This window comes from Acinonyx jubatus, chromosome D1 (genome assembly GCF_027475565.1).
Source record: "Acinonyx jubatus isolate Ajub_Pintada_27869175 chromosome D1, VMU_Ajub_asm_v1.0, whole genome shotgun sequence".
In the NCBI taxonomy this organism is placed as follows: Eukaryota; Metazoa; Chordata; class Mammalia; order Carnivora; family Felidae; genus Acinonyx; species Acinonyx jubatus.
In genome coordinates, this window is record NC_069390.1 from 109,486,951 (window position 1) to 109,514,568 (window position 27,618).

Consider the following 27,618-nt stretch of genomic DNA (forward strand, 5'->3'; position numbering starts at 1 on the left):
TCTACTGATTTTTAGTTAGGAAACAAATTAATTACTTTAAAGCTTTGTGGACCAAAGAGCCACAGTTTGTATGTTTCTTCTCGTGTTGTTTTCTTCCCCAGGAATCCTGATCTTCTTTAATGCTACCTGGAATTTCAACAATCTCCTTCTTGTTTACGGCTTTAACTGTCACCTATATGCGGATAATTTAAAAACCCATATCGTTATGCCAGATCTTTCTACAGCTACTTGAATATTCAAGTGTGTATAGAACTCCTCCATCAGACATAAATTTCTAACTGGATTAGCTCCAAAATAAAATCATAAAATTGCTCTGGGCCTTGTATTGCACTTTCATTTCATATGCTGCTCAATAGCACCGCCCTCTACCATTTTCTAAGTCATGATCCTGGAGACCCCTTTTCCTTCACGTCGGTTCATTTCATTTTGTACACACAAGGCTGGGAGAATGATGCATAGTGTTATTTCAATGAGGACTGGGATTACACTGATACTTAGAGGACCTTACCACTTTACAGAATGTATTTTAATGCACTGTTTTACATGTTTCTAATTAAAAACAAGGGAAGGTGTTTTTTTTCCCCTCCTTGATTTATAATTTAGAACCCTGAAACTCAATGAAGTTGATTAACGTTTCGAAAATTCACATAGTTCGTGAGCAACAAAATGGGAATTGAATCCAGACGGAGCTCCAGAGCCCATACTCTCATAATTCTACACCGATGAACTAGATTTGGAAGGATGCAAGTGTTTCTACAGATGGAAAGAAGGTGGAAAGATGTTCAGAATGGTGCTGTGGTCTCTGAAACCGAATACAAGTGAAACAGCAGAGGCTGGAAAGTAAGAGGCAGAAATAAAGATACATGTCCGGAGATCTTATGAAGAGAGAAGATGAGAAGTCAGTGAAAACTAGACTCGAGAAACCCCAGAATAATGAGGGGTGATGACTGCTGAGTGAGCCTTTAACTGGACTCATTTTACGTTCTTGTGTCTACCTTCTTAAGTCGATCCTGCGTACGCATGCCTGAATAATGGTCCCAGTATTCCTCTTTTCCTAATACCAGTCCCCTGGCTACACCTACCCTGTTGTCAGTCTTCACTTGGCTTCTAAAGTCCTGAATTTATAACGGGCTCCCCCTCCCTGCTTCCCTTCACTCTGTCTCCATTCAGATCCAGCGAGATACTTTACTGTGCCATCCCACACTCTTCCAGGTTGGCATGATCACTTATACTCCGTCCAACCCTCTTTTATTTCCTCCCCTTTTGTCTCCTTCCCTTTTAGGACAAGATTAAATGCCACCTGACCAAGGTTAATGTTTATAAAGTCTGGGGTCTTCTGATATTCCTTCTTTGGCGATTGTATGATACACAGTCACTTCTAATTTAATATCTACTTATTCCCTTGCTTCATATTAAATTACTTCTGCCTTTCCAGAAGACTATACGTTTTTCAAAGTCCAATATCACATCTAATATTTCTTTCCAACAATATGTGTGACACAATGAAGGAGGCAAGACGGTAGTCAAATAAACATTCGATTAAGGGGACATATGACCACTTAAAAAGCTGCATATTAAGAAGGGCAGAATAACTAGGTAGCAAACACACCCAAGGCTGAAGGATATAGAATATAGCAGTGATAAGGGGCATGATGTCTCTTGAGACAATTTGGGTGATTCAATTCATAGGTTTTGAGTACGCCTGAGGTAGACAACTTGGATTTATTCTTTCCATATGAATTCCAGCATCTAGGTAAATTGATCCAATCTGACTTCATTAATCAAGTAAGTCTGGGTAATAGAGCCCTTTTCTTTAGTTTCTTATCTTGGCCCTATAAGAGTTGGTCAAACTGTCCTTCCGGCCCATGAGGAGAGAAAAGAGAAAATGTCTTTTGAGGTACATTATAGATACACTCATGCAGGCAGGGCTCCCATGTAATCATAGCATCTGTCACACTGCACTGAGATTTTCTGTGGTCATCACTGGACTGTGTGCTATTTATAACCAAAGAGGCCTGTGTCCCCAGAGTGGAATATTACTTGGCACACTAGACACACAAAAACTGCCTTTGAAACTGAGAACAAGTGAGAGGATTTTAGTGGGTCTAGTGGGTAAAGAACAAGGTTAGGGGTAGAAATGAGAATGAATGGTTGTTGCTCAGATCAGAATTTTAAATGGGGAGCTGTGACATCCCTGTCCGTGGGCAGGCAGTCAGCATCATCAGTCATTCAGGTGAAGCAATCCTCATGCAGAATAGGAACTCAGGAGGATAATGGAGGGCAACTTGTACGAGTGTCCATTCTCACTTGGAGACTCTCATTATGGGGCTCTTCCCCTCGAGACCCTGAAGGCAATGTGTTTTAATGAGCAATCATCTTTACAACCCTTCACCAGTTACCTACTCATATGGACTAGTCCATAAGGAAATTGTTTTTCATCTTTTTACAGTCCCCATAGTTCCTCACACAGAGTCTGCCGTAATTCCTTAAGTGGATGCTCAAAATATTGAATTAATATCTACTATCTACAACCATCAATTAAAAATGCCTCCATTCGTGGGGCACCTGGGTGGCTCAGTTGGCTGAGCATCTGACTTCGGCTCAGGTCAGGATCTCGGAGTTTGTGAGTTTGAACCCCGTGTCGGGGTCTGAGCTGACAGTTCAGAGCCTGGAGCCTGTTTCAGATTCTGTGTCTCCCTCTCTCTGCCCCTTCCCGCTCATGCTGTCTCTCAAAAATGATTAAACGTTAAAAATTTTTTTTAAAAAAGTGCCTCCATTCTCTTAACATAACACTGTATATTAACTATACTAGAATTAAAAACATGAGTACACTTATCTTGCTGAGCTCTGGGCAATACACGGAATTGTTGAATCACTATATTGCACACCTGAAACTAACATATCACTCTGTTAACTACACTGACATTAACATTAAAAACAAACCCCCTCCATTCTCAAATCCATACATTCAGTGGGTATCAGTTTGGAGCTTTCATGTGCCAGGCATTGTGCTATGGATCTGTTCATAAATACACCGGCATCTGAGAACACAGGAGCTCACATTCCAGGGGGACAGTGATCATATAACATGGCAAGGTAAACTCAGGATGCCATGGGACCACAGCGAACTGGAGCCCAAACCGGCCTAGGGTGCTCAGACAGACTGACCAGAGAAAGTGACCAGGTATCCAAGAGACATCAGCTCACACATGCAGCTACTGGCCTCTCTACGGAATTGAACATAATACATGCAATCGAATTCGGTAAGTTACGTATTTCGATTGTCAGTGAAACATGCTTATGGTGACCCCAATAATCAAAAGGTGTGTAGGCAGAGAGATCAAACACAGCAAATGCTGAGTGGACATGGTATTTTTTTATTAAATTTTTTAAACATTTTTTCATTTTTGAGGGACAGAGAGACAGAGCATGAGCAGGGGAGGGGCAGAGCGAGAGAAAGACAAAGAATCCAAAGCAGGCTCCAAGCTCCGAGCTGTCAGCACAGAGCCCGATGTGGGGCTCCAACCCACAAACCGCGAAATCATGACCTGAATGGAATTTGGATGCTCAATTGACTGAGCCACCCAGGCGCCGCCCTCCCCCCCCCTTTCTTTTGATGTGATATTCTGACAAGTCTTGCTACTAGCTAAAATGTCTAAAGATCTCCCTGGATTATCTGCTCATTTGGACAGAGGAAGACAAACTCAATACGTGGTGGAAACATCACTGCATTTTCTTGATTTAAATATTGTTAACCAGAGAAGTGCAAATGTATACTTTTTGCAAATATTTAAAAAAAACTCAGAGAAATAAATTAAAAATAATAGTTCTATATAATAACACGAAAGAAAAACAGTCGCTAACAACATTTTGGCATTGTCTTTTTCAGCGTCTTCTACATATCGTGATTCTCATGAAATTGTAATCAAAAGACAGCCTGTTTTTTTTTCCACTCACAATTCTATTAAAAGTCTCTAAATCCTGTTGTTTGATAGTTATATACTATTCTGCCTAATAGCACGTTGGATGCAGTCCAATGGTTTAACAGTACTAGAATATTCCTAACACTAAATGAAAAATTTCCCTTTGAAATAAAACAAAGCATAAATTGTAAGGGTGGTGAAGACATTGCTCTTTTGAAAATAAAAAAAAAATTCAGCAAGAGTTGTATGTGAATAAAATATCCACACTTGGGTTTTTAATCTGTGATTTTATCACTTCTGTAAAATGAGGCTTATTTGCAGTCACTTAGGTTTTTGTAACATATAATCATTACCAAATTTTGTGACAACAATAAGAATCAAATGCCAAGGGCATGTGTTTATTAAATATGCATACAAGACATTCTAATGTATATGCTATCTGTATATATAACACAATAGAAAATTATTTACAGTTATCCTCAAATACAGTGTGTGTGAGTGTGTGTATACAGATACAGACATATATGTACACACACTGTATTTTTATTTTTTCTATATTTCATTTTCAAAAAAATATTATAAATAGTAACGGACAAAAATATGTACCTGAAAGTTTGTTATTCACTATTCTGAAGGCAATGAAAAAATCATTATCTTACAAATTATACATGCTATTTTTGCACTGTATTTTTTTTCCTTTGGTAAGCTCTGTATGTGTATCTGTATACACATACATATTCATTTATATGTATATCCACATATGTGGCGTCACTTGTACTAATTATTATTGTAGTCTTACAATTGTTCAACTCGCTTACAAAATTTCTTTTAAAGTTTATTTATTTTTGACACAGAGAGAGAGAGCGTGAGTGGGGGAGGGGTAGAGAGAGAGGGAGACACAGAATCCGAAGCAAGCTCCAGGCTCCTTGCGGTCAGCACATAGTCTGACACAGGGCTCGAAACCATGAACAGTGAGATCATGACGTGAGCTGAAGTCGGATGCTTAACCGACTGAGCCACCCAGGCGCCCCTCAAGTCACTTTTTAAGAACGAGTTCTTACTACTCTGTATTATGTGACTGAGTGGCAAGTGATAATTTTGGGACACATGGTTATTTGGGCAACTAAATTAAATAATAAACTTCTACCAAGAACAGTAACACAAGAAGAGCAATAACAAAGGGGGGGGGGTAGTCTGAAGTTTAATTCGTAATGGAAAATGTACTTTTCCATCAGCAACTATACTAATCTTTAAGGAGACTGAATTGCCTTTATACATATTATAAATGATGCTTATTTGTTCATTTTTTTTCTTCCCAGAAATACCAGCTCTTTTCCAACCTGCCTATTATCATAAAAGACCTGGTTTGCAGTCTTAAGCTGCGCGGTTGAGATGATAAGCTGAGTATTTTTTGCTGGAAGTAACAGTTCTCGATGGAAAACGGCGAGAATTACATACAATAATGGGTTCTACAAACAGCAGCTCAAGTAGCAATACAGCATTTTCTGTCTAGGAAATGGTGTCTTAGTGTGTGTGGCATGGGAAAGGAACAGTGTTTTGCTATATACATGATCAACAGTGGTGCTAGAATTCTTTCTAAAACATATAGTTATGTTATAAACTACTTAAAAGGGCTTTTGCTGTCTTCTGGCCCAGAATAAAAACCAAAATCCTTCCAGTTTACCAGGCAACATGAAAGGCTCCTCCCTCCCTCTCCAGTGCTGTCTGCACCCCTCGTCAATCTTCTACTCTATGGACCCCAAACCCCCATCCCTGCCTCCACTTTCCTGCCTCGTTACTACTCCCCAAAGTTGCCCCTACACCTTTACCCTTCATCTCGTGATGCTCTTTTGTCTGCCTGGAATACTTCTGTCTCTCTAGTAGAGCGTGGCCAAATCTGACGCATCATTCAAGACCCAAGCGGACGATCACATAATTTCCGAATCTTCCCACAATGCGCTCTGTTCTTGGAAGGATGAGAGGAAAAGAGGAAGGGTATAGGGAAGGGGTTGGGGCAGAAACAGTGATTTCCCATATCCTTCCACGAGCAGAATGTCCACATATCTGCACAGAGTGTGGAGGTACGCTCCCCCAGGACAAAGTCTGTACCTATCTTAACCTGGCTACGCAATTGATGCTTTTAAAACATCATCCAGCTACCTCTATTAGCTCCATAAATAAGTCATTATTACACTTGAAGGACATCTTTGTTTTACATCTGACTAGAATGCTTTTATTTTATTTTTTTCCTACTATGACTCTGGCGTTTCTATAAGAAAACAAAAAAACATAAAGAAAAAAAGTAGCGTCTCTATATAAAGAGAGAAGAATTCTTGAACTCAGAACCTTGGCTCAGGGCAGACAGAGGACTCTCATAATTGACATTCCTCCTTAGACAGACTTCCTGGACTTCAATTAATTTAACCATTTCTCAACTAAATATTACTATGTAAGGCTTTCAGGAGCATTTCAGGACTAGAGAGTTTCCCATATTCATGAATTCAAATGATTCACAATTTTTAGAGTTTTTGGAAAAATTGTGACAAATTGGTTTTCAAATTATATCAATTTAAAATGCCCCAGTCACCTTGAGGGATGCCTGGGTGGCTCAGTCAGTTAAGCATCCAAATCTTGATTTCAGCTCAGGTCACAGTCTCAAGGTTCGTGGGATAGAGACCCACATGGGGGTGGGATAGAGTCCCAAGGTTTGTGGGATAGAGACAGCACAGAGCCTGCTTGGAATTCTCTCTCTCCCTCTCTCTGCCCCTCCCTTACTTGCAGGCATGTCTCTGTCTCAAAAATAAATAAATTAACATTAAAAAAATACAATTAAATGCCCCAGCCACTTTGAATGATTTAAAACTCTCTTCATCTTTACCACCAAAATGAGGTAATTTATTATGTAAAACTGTATAACTCACTTTAATTTGGTTTTCTCTGATTAAATATATTTTATATTTTATTTACTAGAATTATTTATTCCAATGTGAATCATCTATTATATATCTTTTGTCAATTCTTTTCAATCTGAATGATGTATCTTGTCTTTATGTGTACACGCTGTATTCTCCCTTATCCAATAGATGCATGAAGTCTTTTCTTAACATTTGTGTGTGTGTTTGTTGTAACATGCATTTGTTTTAATGTTTAAAAAGCACAAGTGAAGTAAAATGACAATCTGTGTGAACAATATGGATAGATTTGTCTAAATGAATTATTTTAAGAGAATTCACATTTCTTTGACTACACGCACTTAACGGTATTGGTTCATGACCCAGTGCCATCCTATATCGATTATGTATCACAGCCTGCTCTTAATTTTAATCATCAATATGGATAATTATAAAGAGTCACACAGAATTTAAAATAGTTTATAGCTAACTAATTTAGTTAATTAATTCAGTTAATTAACTGATTCAGTTTATCTTAATTCAAGATTCAAGATGGTCTTGATGTTCCCTAACTTCTTTGGAAATTTAGGAATATACCTCTAAAATCTATCATTTAGAATTTTTAAAAATGCATTTATAGACAGAGGTTGATAGAAATGCATGTGGAAAAAAAAGCAGAACGTTAGATTCTAATTGATCATGAACTTAACATGAAGAGTGTTGCAACTAACAAATTTGGGGCTACACTTCATATGTAAAATGTCTAAATAGCTGGAATTAATAATCTCTTATGGACAACTCTTGAGATCATAACCATGAATACCAAAAATGTGGAGTTTAGGGGCACCTGGGTGGCTCAGTTGGTTAAGCACCCAACTTTGGCTCAGGTCATGATCTTGTGGTTTGTGAGTTCGAGCCTTGCGTCCTGTGCTAACAGCTCAGAACCTGGAGCCTGCTTCAGATTCTGTGTCTCCCTCTCTCTCTACCCCTTGCCTGGTTCACAGTTTGTCTCTCTCTCTCGCTGTCTCTCAAAAATAAATAAACATTAAAAGAAAATTTAAAAAACATGTGGAGTTTAGTTATGGATAGATCATAATAGAGTATGGGGTTAATTCAGGTCAATATATTTTAATGAAATTATGATAAATCCAGAGGATACTCAAAATGCCAGAACTCAGATGTTAAAGGCCTTAGAAACCAAGTTATATAAGGAAATGATATTTAGCTTGGGAAAGTACAAAGGGGACATGTGATATGTTTTTTTAAAAATGTGAAGGGTTTGAGTCATATAGAAAAGCTAGACTTGTGTTATTCAATTCTGCTAAGAATTAGTTGTTATAAATATGCAAACAAGAAATCAGCTCTTTCTCCTTTCCTTCCTCTCACAATTAGTCAGCAAACAATTATTGAGTATGGAACAGCAATGTTCCAGGAATGGTGCCAGGCCCTCAGAGCAGAGTACTAATGGCCATCATCCTTGTGCTCAAGGAACCAGCAGTCTGCTGAAGTCGACAGGTCACCTACCTACCTCCCTGCCTACCTACCTACTGATCTACTATAAATCATTTTCCAAGACATACCAAAATACAGAAAGTACTAAGCAGAAAATGTAACCATTCAAGCAAAAGCTGACCAACACCTGTGTCGAATGGGATATAATCTAGACTTTTAATGGACAGCAACCGTGTCTTTATGCTTCTCTACTAAAATGATGCACATAGTCTTACAAGGTATGTTTATCTGAAACAGGCTTATACCATATTTAATACACACCTGTGATATATTATTTATATCATATATATGATTTTAGAAAAATCAAGGATATAAAAACAAAGCAAAATGTTTAAAATGGGGAGCAATGTTACTGAGCAGTGAAAGTGAAACTGAACTCCCTGTTTATCAGAAGAAAAAGACAAACATTTTGACTTATAAGCTTTCCACTAGGAAAGGAAGAAGCACACATATTTTTCAGAAGAAAAACAATATCTTGATTCCAAATCTTTGGATCAAGAAGGGGTGAAGAGCCTTTCAGAATTGCCTGGGAAAGACTGTGTATGCAGTTGAAAATTAAGTAATTTCACCAAGGGTGGGCTAGTTTCAAAAAGGGAGGGATGAATGGTTATAGAAACCAGCCGATTGTGAAATTTACTACTGAAGGTGCAAGAGAGGTCATCAAGAACGGGCAGAAACAGCATCATACAGTTGATTCCAGCCTACTGTTTTTACAAGTTTTCTAGTTTCATGAACTTTAAGAAGTGCAAACAAGCAGTCAGTGTCTGAACAGATGGGATTCTCCTGAGTGTGCTTATTAGTTCACCTGGCTTCCCAAACGGGCTTTCTTGTACTCTGAAAGTGGACTATATCAGCACTTTCTAGTTATTTTGTCCGCAGACACCACATGGTATAAGCACCTACAAGTTCTCTTCTACCAGATGCACATTTATCAAAGTGCTATCTGGCCAGCACGATGTCTGTTAATTTGCATTAAATGTCCCACTTTCCTCCTTATAGGACTTACTTAGCCTCCTTACTTAGCCCACCCCATACCTGAATCTAATGGAAACAGATAACAACAAAAACATGCTTCAGATAAAGAAAATATGTAACATTTATTTTGGATACCTCATTGTTTTCATATCCTCAGCTTGATTTTCTCTAAGATAACATACAAAATAGTCCTAGCTATCCTAAGGATGCCCCAAAGATGAGTGAAGGGAAAATTCATCACATAATGCTCATTCATTTATTCAAAGACATTTATTGACTCTCACTTTGTGCCAGGCATTGTGCAAGGTTAGGAGGATATATCTTTTAACAAGGCAGATGAAGTACTTGGCTTTGGTAGTTTATATTCAAGTGATGGAGATAGAAGATAAAGAAGTAAATGAATGGAAACAGCAACTAACAGTAATTGTGATAAAAGTAGAGGGTTGGTAATACAACAGAGAGTAACTAGAATTTGGGAAGGAAAGGGTTTACTCTAGAGGGGTGGGTCAGGAAGACTTCTCTGAAGTGCTAATTTTAACTTGAGTCCTGAAGGTTCAGAAAAAAGCTAGTCAAGCAAATAACTGGATTGGGAGGATTCCAAAAAAAGGGGGACATCAAGTACAAGACATTGAGAAAAGAAAAGGTTAAAGCATGTCAGGGAACCAAAAAGAAGACCAAGCAGACTCTAGCACGATGCACAAGTCAAAGAAGTGGACGAAACTCACATCATGCAGGGCCATGCCAGAGTTGCAATTCTATCCTAAGACAATACAAAGCCTCTGGAAGGTTTGAGGTAAGAAAGAGGCGGTCTGTGAGTTAGAAAGTCAGAAGACCATCACTGGGCGCAGTATGTAAAGTGGATGGAGAGAGGTAAAAAGTAGAAGCAGGAGATCAATTATGAAATTATGAGAAAAAGCACCATTGAAGGGGACAGAACAGCGGGACAGAAATGGAGAAAGGTGACGGTATTCACAGTGCACTTTGGAGATGTACATTGGTCAGACGGTGAGTGACAAACAGGGAAGAAAGAGGAGCAGGAAAGGAGTTGATAAACCTATCAAAACGAATAGTGTGACCACCAGGGACCCACAGGGGAGAAAGGAGAACAACAACAAACAGGAGAACGTTGGGAGCGAGAAAATGCAGAACTCCCGTCCAAGCTCAAATTCAGTCGGGAAAGAGCAGGAGATGTGCACAAATGTGTCAGTGCAAAGCAGCCGTGGAAGAATAACTCATTCAATAAATAGCGCAGAAAAAAAAAGTCCCTAATGGACATAAGAAAATTCCAAAAGTGGGTGTTATGAATATAACATTTAAAATCATAAAGGTATGAGTAAAATGTAGGATAATATTTTTATAGGTTTAAGGTTAGGAATACCCTTATGAGTATAACCAAAAACACCAAACCAAAACAAAAATGAAAAAAGAGAAGCCATAAAGAAAATAACTCACAGATCTGACTACATAAAAATTTAATGTGTCTGTATGATAAAAGACATCATATATAAAGCTAGAAGCCAAAGGCACAGGAGAAAAATAATCTGTAACACAGACAACAAAGGGTTAATTTCTATAGTACATAAAACACTCCCATGAAGAAGAAGATGTTGGCAAAGGATAAGAACACAAGAGAAGGCCACAGGTCTTATAAATATATGAAAATATTCTCAGCCTCACTATTAATAATAAATATGCAAATTAAAGGAGCAATTAGATGTCATTTGCACCCATCAGGACAAGTGAAGATTCAGGAAACTTAACAGCTTAGTGTTGGCAGGTCATATAAAAACAATCATCCTCACATTTTGGCGATTGTAAATTTAAGTAACGTTTTGTTTTTGAGGAGAAGAAAATGACAGTGTCTATTAAAAGCAAAAACTCACAATATTTGATACAGTAAACTTCATCACCAGGAATTAGCTCTACAATACTCACACAGGTACACAAATAGTTTTTCAGATATTTTGTTTGTACTCTGAAAAATGTGGAAACAACCTAAATGTTGACCCACCATAGTAAAGGCAGAAAGACATACTCTGCAGCAGTAAAAGAAAATGGGACCACTCTTATGTACAGACAGAAAACTTGTTATGGTATGTGAAATAAACCCTCAAAAAAATGTAAGCAGAGAATGTCATCAGTTTTATTAAATGCTTTTATTTCTAGACATATATTAGCATCGTATGCCTTTAGTTCTCTTTGTCTCCCTATCTAGGTCTGCACTGTGATTACCTCTAAGTGGTAGGATTATGGAATACTTGGACTTTTTAAGATTTCTGAATTATTTGAAATTTTCATAAGTACATGTTACTTAAAAGACAAAAATATGAAAAATAGAACACAGGGCATAATATATGTAAAGTTCCTGACGAAAAGCTGCTTAATTTGGAAGCATGTAAGCAACAAAAGTAAGCCAATGCTACCTATAACTGATTGTGTGATTTCTCCTACATCTGGAGAAGCACAGTCATCTACTCAAGGAAAGTACTAAATCTCACATTTTGTTACCATTCATTTCTAAGATAACTTTTTATTGATGATACTAGTAGTTTTATTAAGACAGAGACAAGTGATGATGCTCTCCAGACAGCAATTTTGACTTGGGTGATGTTCTTTAAGACTGTCAACACTATGTTTCTTTGGAATCTAATAACACGTCCAAGAAAACCTGAAAGGAAATGTCTGAGAGCTAAACAAATATGAAAGGGAAGAACTTGGGAAAATATGTTTTGAATGGGAGTAGTTACTCTGAAATCAAATGACTATAAATCAAATGACTGAAATCAAATCCTATAAAAGAATATAAAATACAGTAAACCTTGCTTTGTGAGCATATTTGTTCTGGAAACATGCTTGTAATCCAAAGCACTTGTATATCAAAGCAAATTTCAAGAACCATTGGCTCATGTGACATTCGGCATCACGTACTACTCGTATTGCAAGACATGGCTCGTCTATCAAGTTAAAACATATTAGAAATGTTTCCTCGTCTTGCAGAACACTCACAGAACAGGTTATTCTCAGTCCAAGGTTTGACTGTAGGTTGGTCAACTGATGAAGTAACCAGACACTGTTTGCATAACATTTAAAAGAGTCATTTTGTCATTTTTATACCTGGCAGTACTTGTGACATGGACTTTATAAAGCGATGGGGGTGTCATCAATTAGAACGAGAACTCTCTCATTTCTGTGCTGCATGGCAAATCCATCCAAGAATCGATGTCCACTGTAGAATGCAACACGCAAAGGCTGGGGTGAATCAAAGTTGTTAAAGCAAAGAGGTAGCTTTAAGAAAAACAGGTTTCTATTTAAAGTAAGAGTTACCTAGCTGCTGTCACACCAAGTGATGGGTATCTCGTGGATACTGTGCTTCCCAAGCTGCCATAGTATGAATGGCCAGTAAAACTGGACTTCCATATCTGATACCCTGAAAACATTACGGTGAGGCAAATTTTCTTCACTACAAATTTTCAGTTTCTCCACAAATAAAATGATGGAAATAATAAGGCCTGCTTCTTGCAGCTGTGTAAGAACTGAGGCAACTAACACAAGACCTTGGTCAGGTAGTCAGCCCCCTGTTGGAGTAGCTACTGTTACCAGAGGAGGAATGAGTTTCAAAGAACAGGAAGTCTTCAGCAATGCAAATCTCGAAGACTCTTAAGAGACAATGAAGACCAAAGAATAACAATTGGATTTGCTAATTTGTAAGTCACTGATGACCTTCAAGAACACAGTGTTCCAGGAGTGGTGATAGTAAGGGAAAAGATAAATCATGATAAAAATAGAAAGAGCTGATGTGGAATGCGTAGAACCTCTGATAGTAAGAGAAGGAATAAAAATAATGGGATGGCAGTTTGAGAGGCTGAGGACCAAGCCAAGCATTTTTCCAGCCAGGGAGACACTGATTATTTTCTACGTCAAGAAAGAAGCTAATGGAGATGGATTTGATGGAAAGATTCCTGGTTAGTTTCAAGGATAAAATCCAACTGGCTTCTAAACTGATGAAAGTAGGGAATGAAGTACTGTTTGTCTGTTTCTAATTTATGCGTAGCTCTTTTAGAGCTGTGGTCTTGGACCCTTTTTTTTGTGGTGGGGATTCACTGAGAAGTCATCCAAAAAGTTTAGACTGTCTCTGTGTAAACACACAACACACACACACACACACACACACACACACAGTGCTTAAAAACATAAAATTTTGCATATACTTAGGAGAATTTATCAACCTCTTTCATCCATCCATGAACTAATCCTCTCTCTGAATGGTCCATAGATTCCAGATAAAATTATCCTCTGTTAGGACCTGGAAATAATTTTGAAAAATAGGTATTTAGACTTTTATATGTAAATTAAAATTAGCCATTCAGTGGGAGGTAAAAAAATATTCCTAGGAATTGTCTACAAAATATATTCATTCAAAATATAAATTACTTCCCAAAATCTCAACAGAAAATGTAACTCTTACAATGTGAAGTTAGGCTCGGAAATAAATGCTCCATATGACACAGAAAATGTTCACACAACTACATTTAATTGTGTTATGAATGAATGTTCTGTTTTCCAAACACTTTTCTAATATTCGTAAAATTCACGTATGGAAGGTGTTATTTCCCTGGGTTATTGGATTGAGAAACTGAGGCTCCGAAGTGTTAAGTGACTTACCCACCAGCACGATGCAAATTCAAGCCCATCTGGGTAAAAGTCAAGGAAGACTTTCTCCCTACCTCTGAGAAAAAGATAAGAATATTCTAGGCCACTATCTACGAAAGAGTACTATTAATAGAATCCACGTGGGGTTAATGAAGGCTTTTTTTTAAACTAGTCAAAATATAAAGGAACACTCTGAAGAGAAGAAAAGCCTGATGTTTAAGATCAGTTAACCCTGCAATTCATTCTTTAAATTCTGCAGCCTTTGATAAGGTTTTTCACTATTTACTTGAAATTGTCCTCACCTCTTGACTCCCGTGAAATTATTCTTGTCCCATTTTCCTCTGAACCTTCTGACCCATTGTCCTCCCTGCCCCTCCAGTAAAGGTATTTCCTAGGGTTTTTTCCTCAGCGTCTTGTCACTGCTCTTGCTCTCTCTGGGTGATCTCACCACCTCCCTGGCTTCAATCATCACCAAATGCCTGTCTTCAGTTCCCACTGAGCACTGCAGCTCCAAAAACACAAGTCCAACCATCTACAGCACAGCTCCATTTTGGATGTCTCTTAAACCCTCAAAATCAGTACTTCCGTAACCTCACCTTCCCCATTCAGGTCTGCTCCTTCTCTTCCGTGTCCTGTCCCAGTGGATGGTACCAGAACCCAACTGTGTGCCCAGGCTAGAAATCTGAGCGCTCATCTTTCATTTTCACCACGCCTCCTTTCCACTCCCCGACAAAGACACCTAACCCAGCATGAGCTTCTGTCCACAGTTCTGTATTCTGGGATCTGTGTGCTCTTCTCAGTACTCGGTGCTTCTACTTTCATTCAAGCATGTATCATCCCAAACTGTATTCCTTCAAGACTCAACCGACTTGGGCTTTTTCTTCCATGATATTCCCTTCCGATTCATTCACTTTCTTGTGACCAGCCTATTCTTTATAAAATATACATCTGATGATGTCACTGTTGTGTTTAAATCATTTAACGGCCCCCTTTTTTATCCATCGACAAAATCAAAACATCAACAAGATCCTCTGTGGGTCAAGAGATCTTCTCCCCTAACAGACCTGTCCTTTCCCTCACACTCAATACCACCGGCCAGACTAAACCATATTCAGTGGCTCAAAGACACCTGTCTCTCCCACACCTGAGGGCCTTGTCCTGTGCTGTTCCTTGGGGCCAGGCTTGGCTCCCTTCCTTCCGCTTTTTCAAATGACTCAATGTGACCTTTAAGACGTAGATCTGCAGGCTCCTCACCTGAGATGTCACGCTGAGTTTGGTGCTATTCTCGTGTTCATCTCTGTGTAGCGCTGTTTTTCCATCATGGCATTGAGTTCGACTGTACTGTAATGCCCGACTTTTCTGTCTTTCCCACAGGGCTCTCAGCTCCTTGAGGGCAGTACCCAACCCTACATGTTCCCGTACCCTCACTGCGAGCGCAGCGTCTTAAATACAGTTGCCCTTGATAAATAGGCTTAATGAATAAATGGTTACATTCATTACCTAATCCAGTGAATGGATGGAAAAATTCATTACATAATATGACTTCAGCCTTTGCTAAATCACTCACTGTCATATGATTAATGAAGAAGTTGCCCAGAAATGTCTTGCCCTATTTTCTTCAAAACATTGCAAGTAAATTAGAAGAAAAGATAAATGGCAATTCTTTTTTCTTTCTTAACATAAGTAATCTCAATATAGATGTATTTTTCACACCCAATAGACTCCTCATAAAATAACTTAGGACAGTAGTTAGAAAACCAGAGTTCAAACCCTCACCTGTAGCCTATTAGCTACCTGGTGTTTCACAAGTCCCGGGACTCCTTTGAGCCAAAGCTGGCTTACCCACCAAATTAATGACTATCTTCTGAGAGTGTTTCTCTTTTTTTTTAATTTTTTTTTCAACGTTTATTTATTTTTTGGGGGACAGAGAAAGACAGAGCATGAACGGGGGAGGGGCAGAGAGAGAGGGAGACACAGAATCGGAAACAGGCTCCAGGCTCTGAGCCATCAGCCCAGAGCCCGATGCGGGGCTCGAACTCATGGACCCTGAGATCGTGACCTGGCTGAAGTCGGACGCTTAACCGACTGCGCCACCCAGGCGCCCTGAGAGGGTTTCTCTTTAAGACAAGCTTGAGGGCAAACGAAATCATGTATATGAAAGCAGTTTAAAAACTGTGTCATCATAAAATGTAAGGTGTACTACATTTATTCTTCACGGTAAACTCCTCAGCAATAATAAAATTCTGTGAATAAGATACACACATATTTCCTAACGCTGCAAAGTCAAAATTTTCCTCTTTGGGAAATCAATAACATTTGGAATGATCTGGATGGGAAAAAAAAAGTTTAAGGAATTTTTCTAATAGTTTTATGAAAGCTTAATCCCGTGAAAATTTTGAAGTACAGCAATGCAAATTATGGACCATCCTATCCCTCAAGAAAGGGACAAACTATATGAATAGGACTTTCATCATTCTCAGGATAGAAAATTAAGAGGAAGAGAGAAAGATTATCAAAGAATCATTCCAGATCAACACAGAATTCGGTATCAATTCAAAATAGAGAAATCTCATGGAGGTCACAGTAGTCACATTGTTCATTTCTGTAAAAATAATCAAAAGTCAAACAGCATTTAATTCTTATATTCCTCTAATAACAACTCTGCAGGTCAAACTACCAGACTTTTATTTTTAGCATGTTTAAGATATTATATTGGCCCAATGTAAACTCTTAGAATGGCTTTTTAGGGCTTCATGCCCCTAAAATGGAAAATGTACGGTATTTAAGCATTGTTGAATTAGAGCGAAGAGATAGTATTATTTAGCACCCTTAAATTCAGTGAGTTTTTATTAAGTGAAGTGAGTTATATGTAAGTGGAAAGGCCTGTAAGTGTCGACTGGTATAGTGTCACATTTCCAAAATATTTAGATTAACTAAACAAGTATATTTTACATAGAAACCTACTTTTACAAGTACCACTCATCCTGAATACTTAGAGTTGACAAATTAACAGGCCACAAAGAGAACGATTATTTAACTCTAAAAAGAACAACTTTTCCACCATTACTAGGGTATAATATTAATTCTACTTGGGATTGTTACAACTTTCCAATCCACCATTTTTTAAACCACCAAAAAGACTTTAGACAGAAAAGGAGAGTAAGATTAACACCTCATCAAAAGAAAAAAAAAAAAAAAAAGAAGTATTACCTGAATGGTCCTTCCTGTCCAAGTTAAACAAGTTGGAAATATATCATAAGATTACTTTATTATTTCACCACAGCAACAATATAGTACTTGATCTGTACTTGATCTGTTTTATTATGCATTTCCGAGGGCCCATCTGAAAAGTGAGTCATTTCAGAAACAGAGTATTTGTGGATTACGTGCCATAGGTACTGTCTTAGTAAAGGAAGGGTTTCTAATGCAAGTGGATTAGACTAATAATTGTAATGGCTCAGATATTTTTAGCTTTTAAAAATTTGGTGATAGACTACTTTACCATTTTGGTTATTACTTACGGTCAAATTTAACACACAACATCCTCTAAAACAAAATATGTCTGTTAACTATTGAAAATATAAGAAAACAGCGTGCTTTCAGACGATCCCAAATGTTTTGCAAAGGACATATCCAATTTAAATAGCATGTCTGTTTGTAAGGATAGCTAGTATCAGTCAACTGTATGGCATTTTATTAGAGAGCACCGCCATGTTGAATTTATTTATAAAATATCCATTTTGCTATACCCCATACTTAGATAAATCACAACAAAGAAAGATATACTTTTAATTACATTTTGGAATTTGAATACTTGGGTCATTTATTATGCCTACTTTTTATCGTTATTGAAATAGGTCATCATTTTATATTATCTGTATTTCCTATAATTTCAGGTTTATACTGAGCCAAGTGTGACTTTCCGACAATGTGAACAGTTTGAAAGGAAAACAATATGAATCTTACACAAATATTATTAAAGACAAAAGAAAACCTAAGCCGAAATTTCCCCCCTCCCTGCTCAGGAACTTGGTATTTGTACCCAAAGTGGTAAGTTTGAGTTAATCAGGTCTAGACTAACATCGTATGTAAACTGTGTATACAGAATGTTTAGATTGCCCAAAGTATTCTTAGAAGTCCTAGTTCTGAGGCAGAAGCAGCAGCATGAAATTGTATCTGTCCAGTAGATGACCAATATTCTTTATTCTTTAATCTGCGTTTTGTGCCTTTCACGTATACTTATCCTGTGTAATGGCCCTTATTCACAGACAGGCTGGACGGTGCAGTTTTACAAGGATCCAGTACAGGAAAATCACAATGAAAATAAACCTAGCCGGTCATATATTATATCTTTATATTTAATCTAACATGAAAAATTTAAAAATCCAGTCTGTATCACTCTGAGGAATAAGTTCCATGTTAATTTTCCAGAATACTATTTTTATCCTTTTGTACCCAAAGGCAGAGAGCTTGATAGATGAGGCTGCCTCATACTTACTGCTTACGCTTCACCTTTAATTAGACCGGAAAACCACACATGTATGTATTCTCGGTGAGTCCACACAACAAACACCAATCCCCTGACCCACAGTCTGTGACAGTTGATTTTTTCCCCCCGAAATTCTGCTTAGATTTGCCTTAAGGACATTTGGCACACTCATTTGTCAAAAAAAAATTATCATAATACGTCCTTTTCTTCACTAGAAAATGTTTCTTCCTCATTTACAATTTATGTTGTTTGAAAAAACTATGTTAAACGCACACAAAATCAATTATTTGTGATTATTGAAAAATATTATCATTAACATTGTATCACACTCGGATTCAACATCAGCAGTCTTAAAGTTTACCTAGTTTTCTCAATCCTAACATGTTAAAAAATAGCATATTTTCTCTATTTTAGATCTTCTAATTTTTCATTCTGTGTGCAGCATCTTGGCAATTCCTCATGTTTATAGGTACTTTACCAGTAATACTTTATATAATACTTTCATTACATTAAAAAAATAATGCGAATTAAAATTATCCTGAAGGAGATTAACAAATGATATGAGGTAAGAAAGGATCAGCGCTTTATGGTTTCTACAGCTGGAAGTCACAATACAAACTTCAGAATACTTAAGAACTTAATTTGTAAAAGCAAAACACAGTAAAACTAATATATCTGACACTTTTTAGAAAGCCTTTCAAAATTTAGTAATAAGGATTAATATTTAAATAGGAGTTTACTGTCGACAAAGCACTGTCGAATATATGTGGATCATGACTTATTTTTAAACTTAGTAATGTTTTGTTGATAGAATCTCAGGACAGACAAGCAAAAATAATTTAAAAAATAAAGAATATTCAGGTACTGAGCAGAATACTTCAGAACTATTTGAAATGTTGACATTCCTTTCAAAACTTCAAACACAAAACTAACAGCTGATAAAATCTGCAAATATAACTATCCACAAACATGGCTCTAATTCACGTATGTTTCTGCTTAAAAGTAACTTCCTCCTGCTATAATATTGATTGTATCCCTAAATATGACAAACGATTTTTCCTAATTCAATAGTGCTCATAGCAACTACAGAATCCCTGAAAAATAGCACAGTTGTGGCAGTTTACAAATATGTCAAGTGCCTGCACCTCCTTATGAAACCAACTAAAATAAAGTAATAGTTGGATGCCCAAATTTACAGAAAAGCAATCCTGGTAACTGTTAGATGAGTCAATGGCAAAATAATATGAAATAAAACAATTAAATTAATGAAGTAGATATCCTCCAGATATTTAAAAACCATTTGTTTTCAATATCACTTCCTTGTTCAGTATACTTTCTTGTACTGACAGGACTTTTAAAATCAAAATATACTCCACTTGATACAATAATAAAAATACAATTCAAATTAAACATTTTATTACTGCTATGCAAAACTACAAAGGAACTCTTCCTATCTATCTTACATAATCTGTAACCATCATCTGAAGCCCCAAAATTTTGAACAGGGTAAATGAGAATGTAAAAGCTGAGGAGATATTTGAAACATGTATTTCCTTCAAGAGGGAAAATGCTGTATAAATGCTCTGGTGGCTGATCGCATGTTAGAGAGTTTCAAATTAGTACACAATTGATTATCTTTTTTTGCATTAAGTTATACAGCACTTTGATGGGGGAGCACTGTGCCAGCGTTTCACTACAGCATTAGGTGAGGTCACCCGTTGAGTTTCATCGTGCGGGATAATAGATCAGGCTGGGCTGGTTCGTGAATTCAGGTGGAGTGTAGACTAACATGATTTGGCATCGAGCTAAGGATTCATGGAGGTATATCCACAGGACATATGCATCATGCGATAGTAAGAGACATTTACAACCCAGAATATAAGAGTAGGGCAGCCTCAAGTGACATCACCAGATCATCTGCAGCGTCAACCAACCATCTAGAATATATTTCCTGCACATCACAGCTCCTCTCTTTCTCACTCTTAACAAAGCTGCCTTTGCCTTTGCCAGGGTAAGACAGCTTGTGTCTTCTTTAAAAGCAAGACATGGGCTTAGTCAAGCGAAAAGCAAATAAGAAAAAACAGGGGAACAGAATAAAAAACTAGATTGGGTACAATTTTCCCTAACTTGACATTCAGGTAATAGGAATAACACCGGAATGGTGAAGGAGAAATCAACTTGAATTATCCAGACAAGAAATGGGGGGGGGGGGGGGAGAAGAAGAGGAAGAAGAAGAAGAAAGAAGCAAAGAAGAAAGAAAGAAAGACCGCCTGCATATCCCCAAGACTAAATCTTGTTTTTAACTCTGATTTGCTCTGGAAACAGCCAACTGTAGCAATCTTGCGTTTCTTTCAAAAACAATTTGTAAAATAATAATGATACAGGGGAGGGGGCACCGTGTGGCCTCACTGTGATTGTCTAATTTATCCACAACTTATGTTTTACTTACAAGCATTTGTCACCGCAAAACTGTTGGCTGTCTCAATGTTGTCCACATGAGGTACCAGATTAAAAGGAGCTTCGGACGCATTGGGGCTAGTGTTGTGAAGAAAGATTGCTAATCGAAAGGCCGTGTATTCCTGATCTGTGTTTCGGATGAAGAGACCACCTAATAAAAACAGCAGGAAAAGCACATTCAACGTTTCCTCTTGGAAATGCAGTCCCCACCCGGAGCCCTGTCAAATCCACTGTCATTCAGCAACACACACACCATTAGGAAGACAGCTTCCAGTCTCGGGACTGCCCTTTGTCCCCAAGGTACACGCTTGGGATCTTGGTCTTTAGGACAGCTCAGCTCTTTCGTGCCCCAATCTGTCACAGCACAATGACCTCTGGGCCCGCGGAGTGTATTTTCCTTTCTGTCTCTTGCCCTCCCCATGATTCCCAGCACCTTGCTACATCAGCCAAGCTGGGGGCATCTCTCTCCAAGAGGCAAGCGGAGGCACCCAAGAGAGGATCTGCATTAAAACACTCAAATAAAGGGACGCGGGGAGTCGGGAAGGAGAAATGAACTTTGTCTTCCTGCAGCTCCTGGACTCAGCCTCCTGAGCTCCGTCTAGTGCACAGACCCGGGGACGTGGTGCAGTGTTGAGGCTGGGCTCAGCTGGAAGAAATTCAATAGCTGCGTCCCATTAAAAGACAGGAGCGGAGAAGAGCATGAAGAGCCAGGCATGGGGAGGGTCCCTGGCGACAGGGTCGAGTCGAGTTGGAGGCGTAAGGGCCAAAGAGGCAAGAGGAAAACAAAATAGAGGGACAGAAGGCTTCAGGAAGGAAAGCGACCTAACTTTGGAATGGGTTAACCGGCAGCGAGCAGAGGCGGCGGGGTGCGGGTGCAAACGCTTTCTGCTCGAACAGGGTCTTCCCGGAACAGCCAGAAAGCTGCGGAGTCCAGCAGGGGCTGAAGGGTCTTTACAACATTAATAATAATAATAATAATAATAATAATAATAATAATAATAATAAGGATACTACCCCCGCCAAACTCGACACCCCTTAGCGCTCCAGGGAAAGGGGTGAAAAGAAAGACCACACTGCATGTAATCAAACCCACGGAGGGCTCTCCCCCCCGCAACTTATTCCAAGCCTACTTAAGCGACGCGAGCCCAAGGTGGCAGTGAGAGCGCGGGCGCGGAGGAACGGGTGTGCAGGGTGTGTATATCCCCAGTGAGCCTGCACCGGGGCGAGGGGAAGGGAGAGGCGGGCTCGCCCGAATCCCCGAACGGCTCCCCGGCAACTCGCCGAACTCACTTTCGGATGCCTGCCCCAGACACCCACATGCACGCCCCACCAAGGCACAGCTCACCTATCTGCACGCTGCTCGGAAAGGCTCCCATGGCGAGTCCCCAAAATCCAGAAAACAACAAGACAATCTGCCTGCAAATAATCCTCATCTTCTTTTCTCCTCTCCCCGGCGCGCGCTCTCTCTTTCTCTCGCACTCTTCCTAAAGGCTGTTCACACAGGCATTGACCACGATGGCGCTAAAATTAAAAACGACCAAAAAAAAAAAAGAAAAAAAAAAAAAGAAAAGAGGAAAAAGGAGAGAGGTGCGGGCGGTTGGCGGTCCCCCACTGCGCCCCTTCAGCAGCCCATCGCGAGCCGCCAGGTTTTTCCCGCAGTCTCCATAGCCCCGAGAGCGGTTTCCCGTCCGGCTGCTAAGGTTGCACATGCAGAAGATGGTGGTGGCGCGTCTGGCGGCTGCTCGCGGGGACGAGACATGCGCCCTGTCCTCGCCTCCCTCGCGCCCGGCCCGCCGCTCGCCTTGGCGCGCACACACCGGCACTGCGCCGCGGCCCGCGCCCCTCCCCGCGCGCCCCCTGCTCCCGGCGCGCCCCTCCCCGCGCGCCGCGCGCCCACTCCCCCCTCTCGTCTTCTCCCCGCTCGCCTAGGCACCTGCTCCGGGGAGGGGCACCCCCTACGCCCCTCTCTGCGCTGCTCGGCCGCGCTCGGCGGGAGTGGGGCGGGGTGGGGGGGGGGCCGCTGGCCCGGGTCCGCCAGCCCGGAGCAGGGGCTCCGGCACTTAGCAGCGCCCCCGGCCCCTGGCCCCCTGCAGCATGCCCGCAGGCTCGCGGGGAGGACGGCCGGCCTCCCTCCCCGACAGCCCTCGCCCTTCTCGCAGCCTCGCCCTCTGCTGCCAGCGGGCCGCGCGCGGGGGACTCCGGTCCTGGCTGCAGCCGAGATTTCTCACCAGCCAGCGGCCCGGGAATCTGGAGAGCCCAGCCAGGACTGCGGGAGGTGAAGGGGCGCGGGGAGGGGGAGGAGGACACAAGGCCCAGGGGGCTGGGACCGAGGAGGGAGGTACTGGAGGAGGCGAGGCTGTGGGAGAGCCCCGGGGCAAAGACAGGAGGGAGGAAAAGTTCATTTAAATAGCAAAGTTTAGGGTGACGAACGGGATGGGCACGAGCCTGAGAAATGCACACCCAGTGGGGCCTCCAGTCTGGCCTCTGGAAGGTCCAGGAGGAAGAGTGTGCGCGGTGCGGAGCAGGGACTGTGAGGGAAGCCCCCTTTCCTTCCTGCAGAGGCTCTGGAGGTCACTTTCCCTCCGTGCTGCCGCCCACTTGGGGAGCAGGGCAGACACGGCCCAGGGCTGATGGGGGCAGCGGAAGGACGGTGCAGGGGAAGAGGGCGCCAGTGTCTGATGGAAAAGTGGGGTGTGTTTCAGGCACATCTCTTCTTAGCCTGGGCTCTGGAATATTCGCTCCACTCCATGTCAATCCCCAGAAGACCAAGCCCTGGGTTGATGTTGTCAATGGTTGCGTTGACTGGGTACAAGAACATTGATCATCCTAGAAAGTTTTAGAGCTCCTGTGTCCCTTCGTCCCCAGGGTCACCTGCAAGAGTTCATTTCCCCAGGCTGTGCTGGATGGAGTCTATACTGCACCCTGAGAGAGACAGAGAGAGAGAGAGAGAGAGAGAGAGAGAGAGAGAGAGACAGAGGCTCTGGTGGCAATGAAGGACAGGTGTCTGATTTCCTCTGTAAGGCCTGAGGTCTCCTGATCCAGACAGTAGCTACCAACCCCTAATTCATTAAACTGTGAGACATGCTATTTGAAATCTGCACAGTTCTTTGGGTGCTCTTGGTTGAACAGTTTGAGAGCCCGGAAAGTGGGGTCACATCAGTTCACACCAGGGTTCTGAGCCATCCTTACAGGGGGATGGATTCTCCTTAAACGTTAGGGAGCCTGAGGTAGTGTTTCCGGTTACATTTTACCAAAGAATATAGCAAGGGCCCACGTTTACCTAGGGGAACATTTGGGAAAAGAGCAGAGTTGATTTGATTAAGGGGAATTCTTGCAAGGCCTACACCTTGTTAGGCTTTTTTTCCTCCAATATGCGCTACATTTACCCCTTCCAGTCTCCTATAAGATACCACCAATGATCTCTGTTTGCAGTTTGTGGAGGACATTTTGTAATCCCTTCTAAAGCTTCCCAGTGCTTTTCTTCAGTGTTTTTGTTTGTTTGTTTTTTGTTTTTTTAAGTTCTGAGTTTTACTTGTAATGTCACATCTTTTTGTGGTTGTTGTTAACTTTTCACCACAGAGTGTTATGACAAAAAAACAAAACAAAACAAAACCCAAAGAACAATCTAATTGTGAGTAACTGGATTACACAAATCATACATTTGTCATTTCAGTTTATAAGACTTGAGGCTTGCAAGTCAAGTGGGAGTTGAAATGTTTTTGTTTTTTTCTGTCAGTGTAAAAACCAAGGCTGTAAATAATATCATTCTGTTTCTCTTACAAGATAATAAAATAGGCCACATAAAATTCAAGTTGGATTTAAGTTAAATTAAAATTTCAAAACCCACCGAGGCATGAAACTCATCACCTAGTTGTGTACCCAGGGAAGTTCTACTTGACGCACAGAGGGAATTCACAACTTTTATTCTTCTGCAATTGGAAAGATTTGAGCTCTCAATATGACGTAATAGATGCAGGACGATGTTTCTTGTTCACCTAACCACGGTGATGATGCCTTGGCTAATAGGACCACAGATAACCTAATTGTATTTTTCCAAGATAATAATCCAGGTTTCTTTCTTTATTTCTATTTTCCCAGTTAATAAAAACCTCTATTTTACTTTCTAAATCTAAATTATCTTTCTCTCTCTGTATCTATCTCTCTCTGTATAGACATAGATGTATAGGCATCTCATTGTGTCATACCTGTCTTTCAGATGCACCAAATGGGAAAGACTTTTGGAGCCGGTGAGCAAGGAAGGGAAGGAGAGGCTGGGGCACCTTTTGTGTCTTCATGAATAACAATGATCATCAACAGAGCTCAAGAGAAAATAATGAGGAATTAAAATGTGGCTAATAACAGCAGAGTCCACACCTTCACTTTTCAGTCCTGGGGGTCTGGTCCTCTGACCCATTTTACAATTATGACACGTGATATACCTCCTACTATAGGGAACGTACTCTCTTTGGAGCACTGGCAAAGGCTGAGGTAAAAGATCCTGCTCCATCACAGTGAAAAATTCGGAGGATTGTTACCAGCTGGGAATACCAAAACCAAAGTGTATATGCACACTTGATTTTATCGCTTTCGTGCTGTTTCAACGAAACAGTTTCACGAGTTTTCAGAACTGCAATTTCCTAATATATTAAATGAAGGTATCATACTGGAAGATGTCTAAGATTCCTGACAAATTCCCGAATCTCTGACCCTGTGAAGTCAACTTGGCCAGCATTTGGGCAGGCGGTTCCACTGCGGGGAAGAGCCTGGTGCTGTGGAGAATCCACAGACAAACGAGCCACAACCTATGGTCAAAACACTCACGCGGCGTCAGAATATGAGCGCAGAGAACACAGAGTCAGCGAAGCAAGGAGCACAGGACTGTATCGGGAGGCTTTCTGCAGATTTTCCAATGAGAAGAGATACATACAGAGAGATGGATATAGCTTAATGGCAGAAAAAGAATCTGAGGGTGTAAAGCACACTGTGTTGAGCTGTTTTAGGTACAAACTTGGGAGGGGAGAGGTTGGTAAGAACATAAAGTCAGGTTGGACCATTTATGGGGCATTCCAAATGAGGTGCTTGGGATATTGAACCTTGTCTGTGGGGAACTGCCTCATATACATATGTGTGTGTGTGTGTGTATATGGATATATATTATATATATGTTTATATATTTATATATATTTTACAATTACACTGACTTTTGTTATTTATTTGAACTCATCACCTAGAGTATAATCAGTAATAGTGTCATCAGGTATGACACTTTTAGAAAGGGACCCTGTTTGGGAGTGGGAGTGAGAGGGTGGTTTGTTGCTGTAGACCAGGAAAGGCATGAGCTGAGGCTAGTTTAGAGACTGCCCTTTCAGAAAGTCAGGTGCGATGGGACTGGGGTGCAGGGGGACAGTAGGAAAGACAGAGGATGAGCAAGGGAGAGGGACACTGCTCAGCAGAGCTGACGGGACACACTTGCCAGCTGCTTGGGAGCACGAGGAGTGCGGCACATATTTAAGGTCAGGAATATCCCCAAGTTTGAAACCTGAATGCTCTAAAAAGGAGGGGCAGAAATCAGAAGGTTAGTACTGGCATCCGCTGCAAAGTGCAACTTGGGACGAAGGGCACCTTTGCTCAGGAATGGGCTTTGCAACAGATGATTCACACACACACATAGTTGTGTATTGACTACCGACCATGTATGTTTACTGTCTACGTGCTTAGAAATACAGGGGAGCAAAGCAAAATTCCTGCTATCATTGGAAGATTCCTGATGTTTATGAACCTTCAAAAACATGCTGTATATATCACCTGCCATGGTGTATGCATATGTATATATATAAAGGTGACATACATATATCTGTATCTATCTATCTATCTATCTATCTATCTATGACATGATCTATAGAAAATTTGAGGTATATTGACTAAGGAACTCATCTAAAAGTTAAAAATTCTTTTTTTTCATGTATTTTGTTTTTTATTAGAGAGAGAGAGAGTACAAGCAGTGAGAAGGACAGAGGAGCCCAGTGTGCAGCCTGATGGAGGCCTCCATCCCATAACTCTGGGATCATGACCTGAGCTAAAACCAAGAGTCAGATATCCAGGTGCCCCTAAAGGTTAAAGACTCTTATTCTTGGTAAATGTTAAAGCCAAGTGTTAGGGATAAGACTCGGGTCTGTCTGATGTCAGAGACCACACTGTCTCCATTAAAATCTACTGAGTCAATGAGCTTAAAGCACAATGAGAGGTCTGGAAGCTGAAAAGTCAACTAGAAAAATCCCCATGTTTAGAAAAGTAGTTCAGTCTACTTAAAAGACCTCAGACTCTTAGAGAAATAATAACTAGGTTCAGATGACAGGCTGTTTGCTTCCTGGCTGCGTTACCCTGGACATTACTTTTCAGCACAGTTTTGGCACATCCACATCATAGGAAATTGTAATTAGGAAAGAGTTGCCAAAAAATGTCACCAAGGTTCCAACAGAGGGAGGCAAAGAGCGCCACAGAGGCAAAATGGGAAATCTAATTTTGATTTGGGGGAAATTTAGGAAGAACTCACAGAGGCAGAGAATATGAACCGAATGTTTATGGATGTGTAGAGATTAACAGGGAGAGAAACAATGATGTGCAACACATGAGAGGGCATATGTCTTTCTGGTGAGTTCTGAAAGTTTGCTGTGACTGGATAGGTTATATCAGGGGACATGCGAGAAATGAGCCTAGAAAG

General features: G+C 40.4%; 2 protein-coding genes across 14 annotated transcripts in view; one reads left to right on the top strand and one right to left on the bottom strand.

The window, feature by feature from the left end:
• The window catches only part of GRIA4 (glutamate ionotropic receptor AMPA type subunit 4), a 390,564-nt gene extending 367,448 nt beyond the window's left edge, over positions 1-23,116 (bottom strand). For 4 of the 13 annotated variants that reach the window (XM_027051954.2, XM_053204179.1, XM_027051953.2 and 1 more), the window contains exons 1-3: positions 22,831-23,112; positions 22,243-22,418; positions 20,890-21,048 (exon numbers count right to left, since the gene is read on the bottom strand). In XM_027051954.2, coding sequence (XP_026907755.1) covers positions 20,890-21,048; positions 22,243-22,330 — 247 coding nt within the window. In that variant the 5' untranslated portion in view covers positions 22,331-22,418; positions 22,831-23,112. Of the gene's footprint in view, positions 1-20,889; positions 21,049-22,242; positions 22,419-22,830 lie in introns of all 13 variants that reach the window. The other 9 variants (XM_027051948.2, XM_027051945.2, XM_027051942.2 and 6 more) reach the window with 6 other exon arrangements.
• Positions 22,413-26,060, top strand: LOC128311651 (translation initiation factor IF-2-like). Its single transcript, XM_053202556.1, has 3 exons — positions 22,413-22,417; positions 22,611-23,172; positions 25,114-26,060. Exons 1-3 carry the CDS (start codon positions 22,413-22,415, stop codon positions 25,192-25,194), a joined length of 648 nt encoding a protein of 215 aa, XP_053058531.1. The 3' UTR covers positions 25,195-26,060.
• The last annotated feature ends 1,558 nt before the right edge of the window (positions 26,061-27,618 follow it).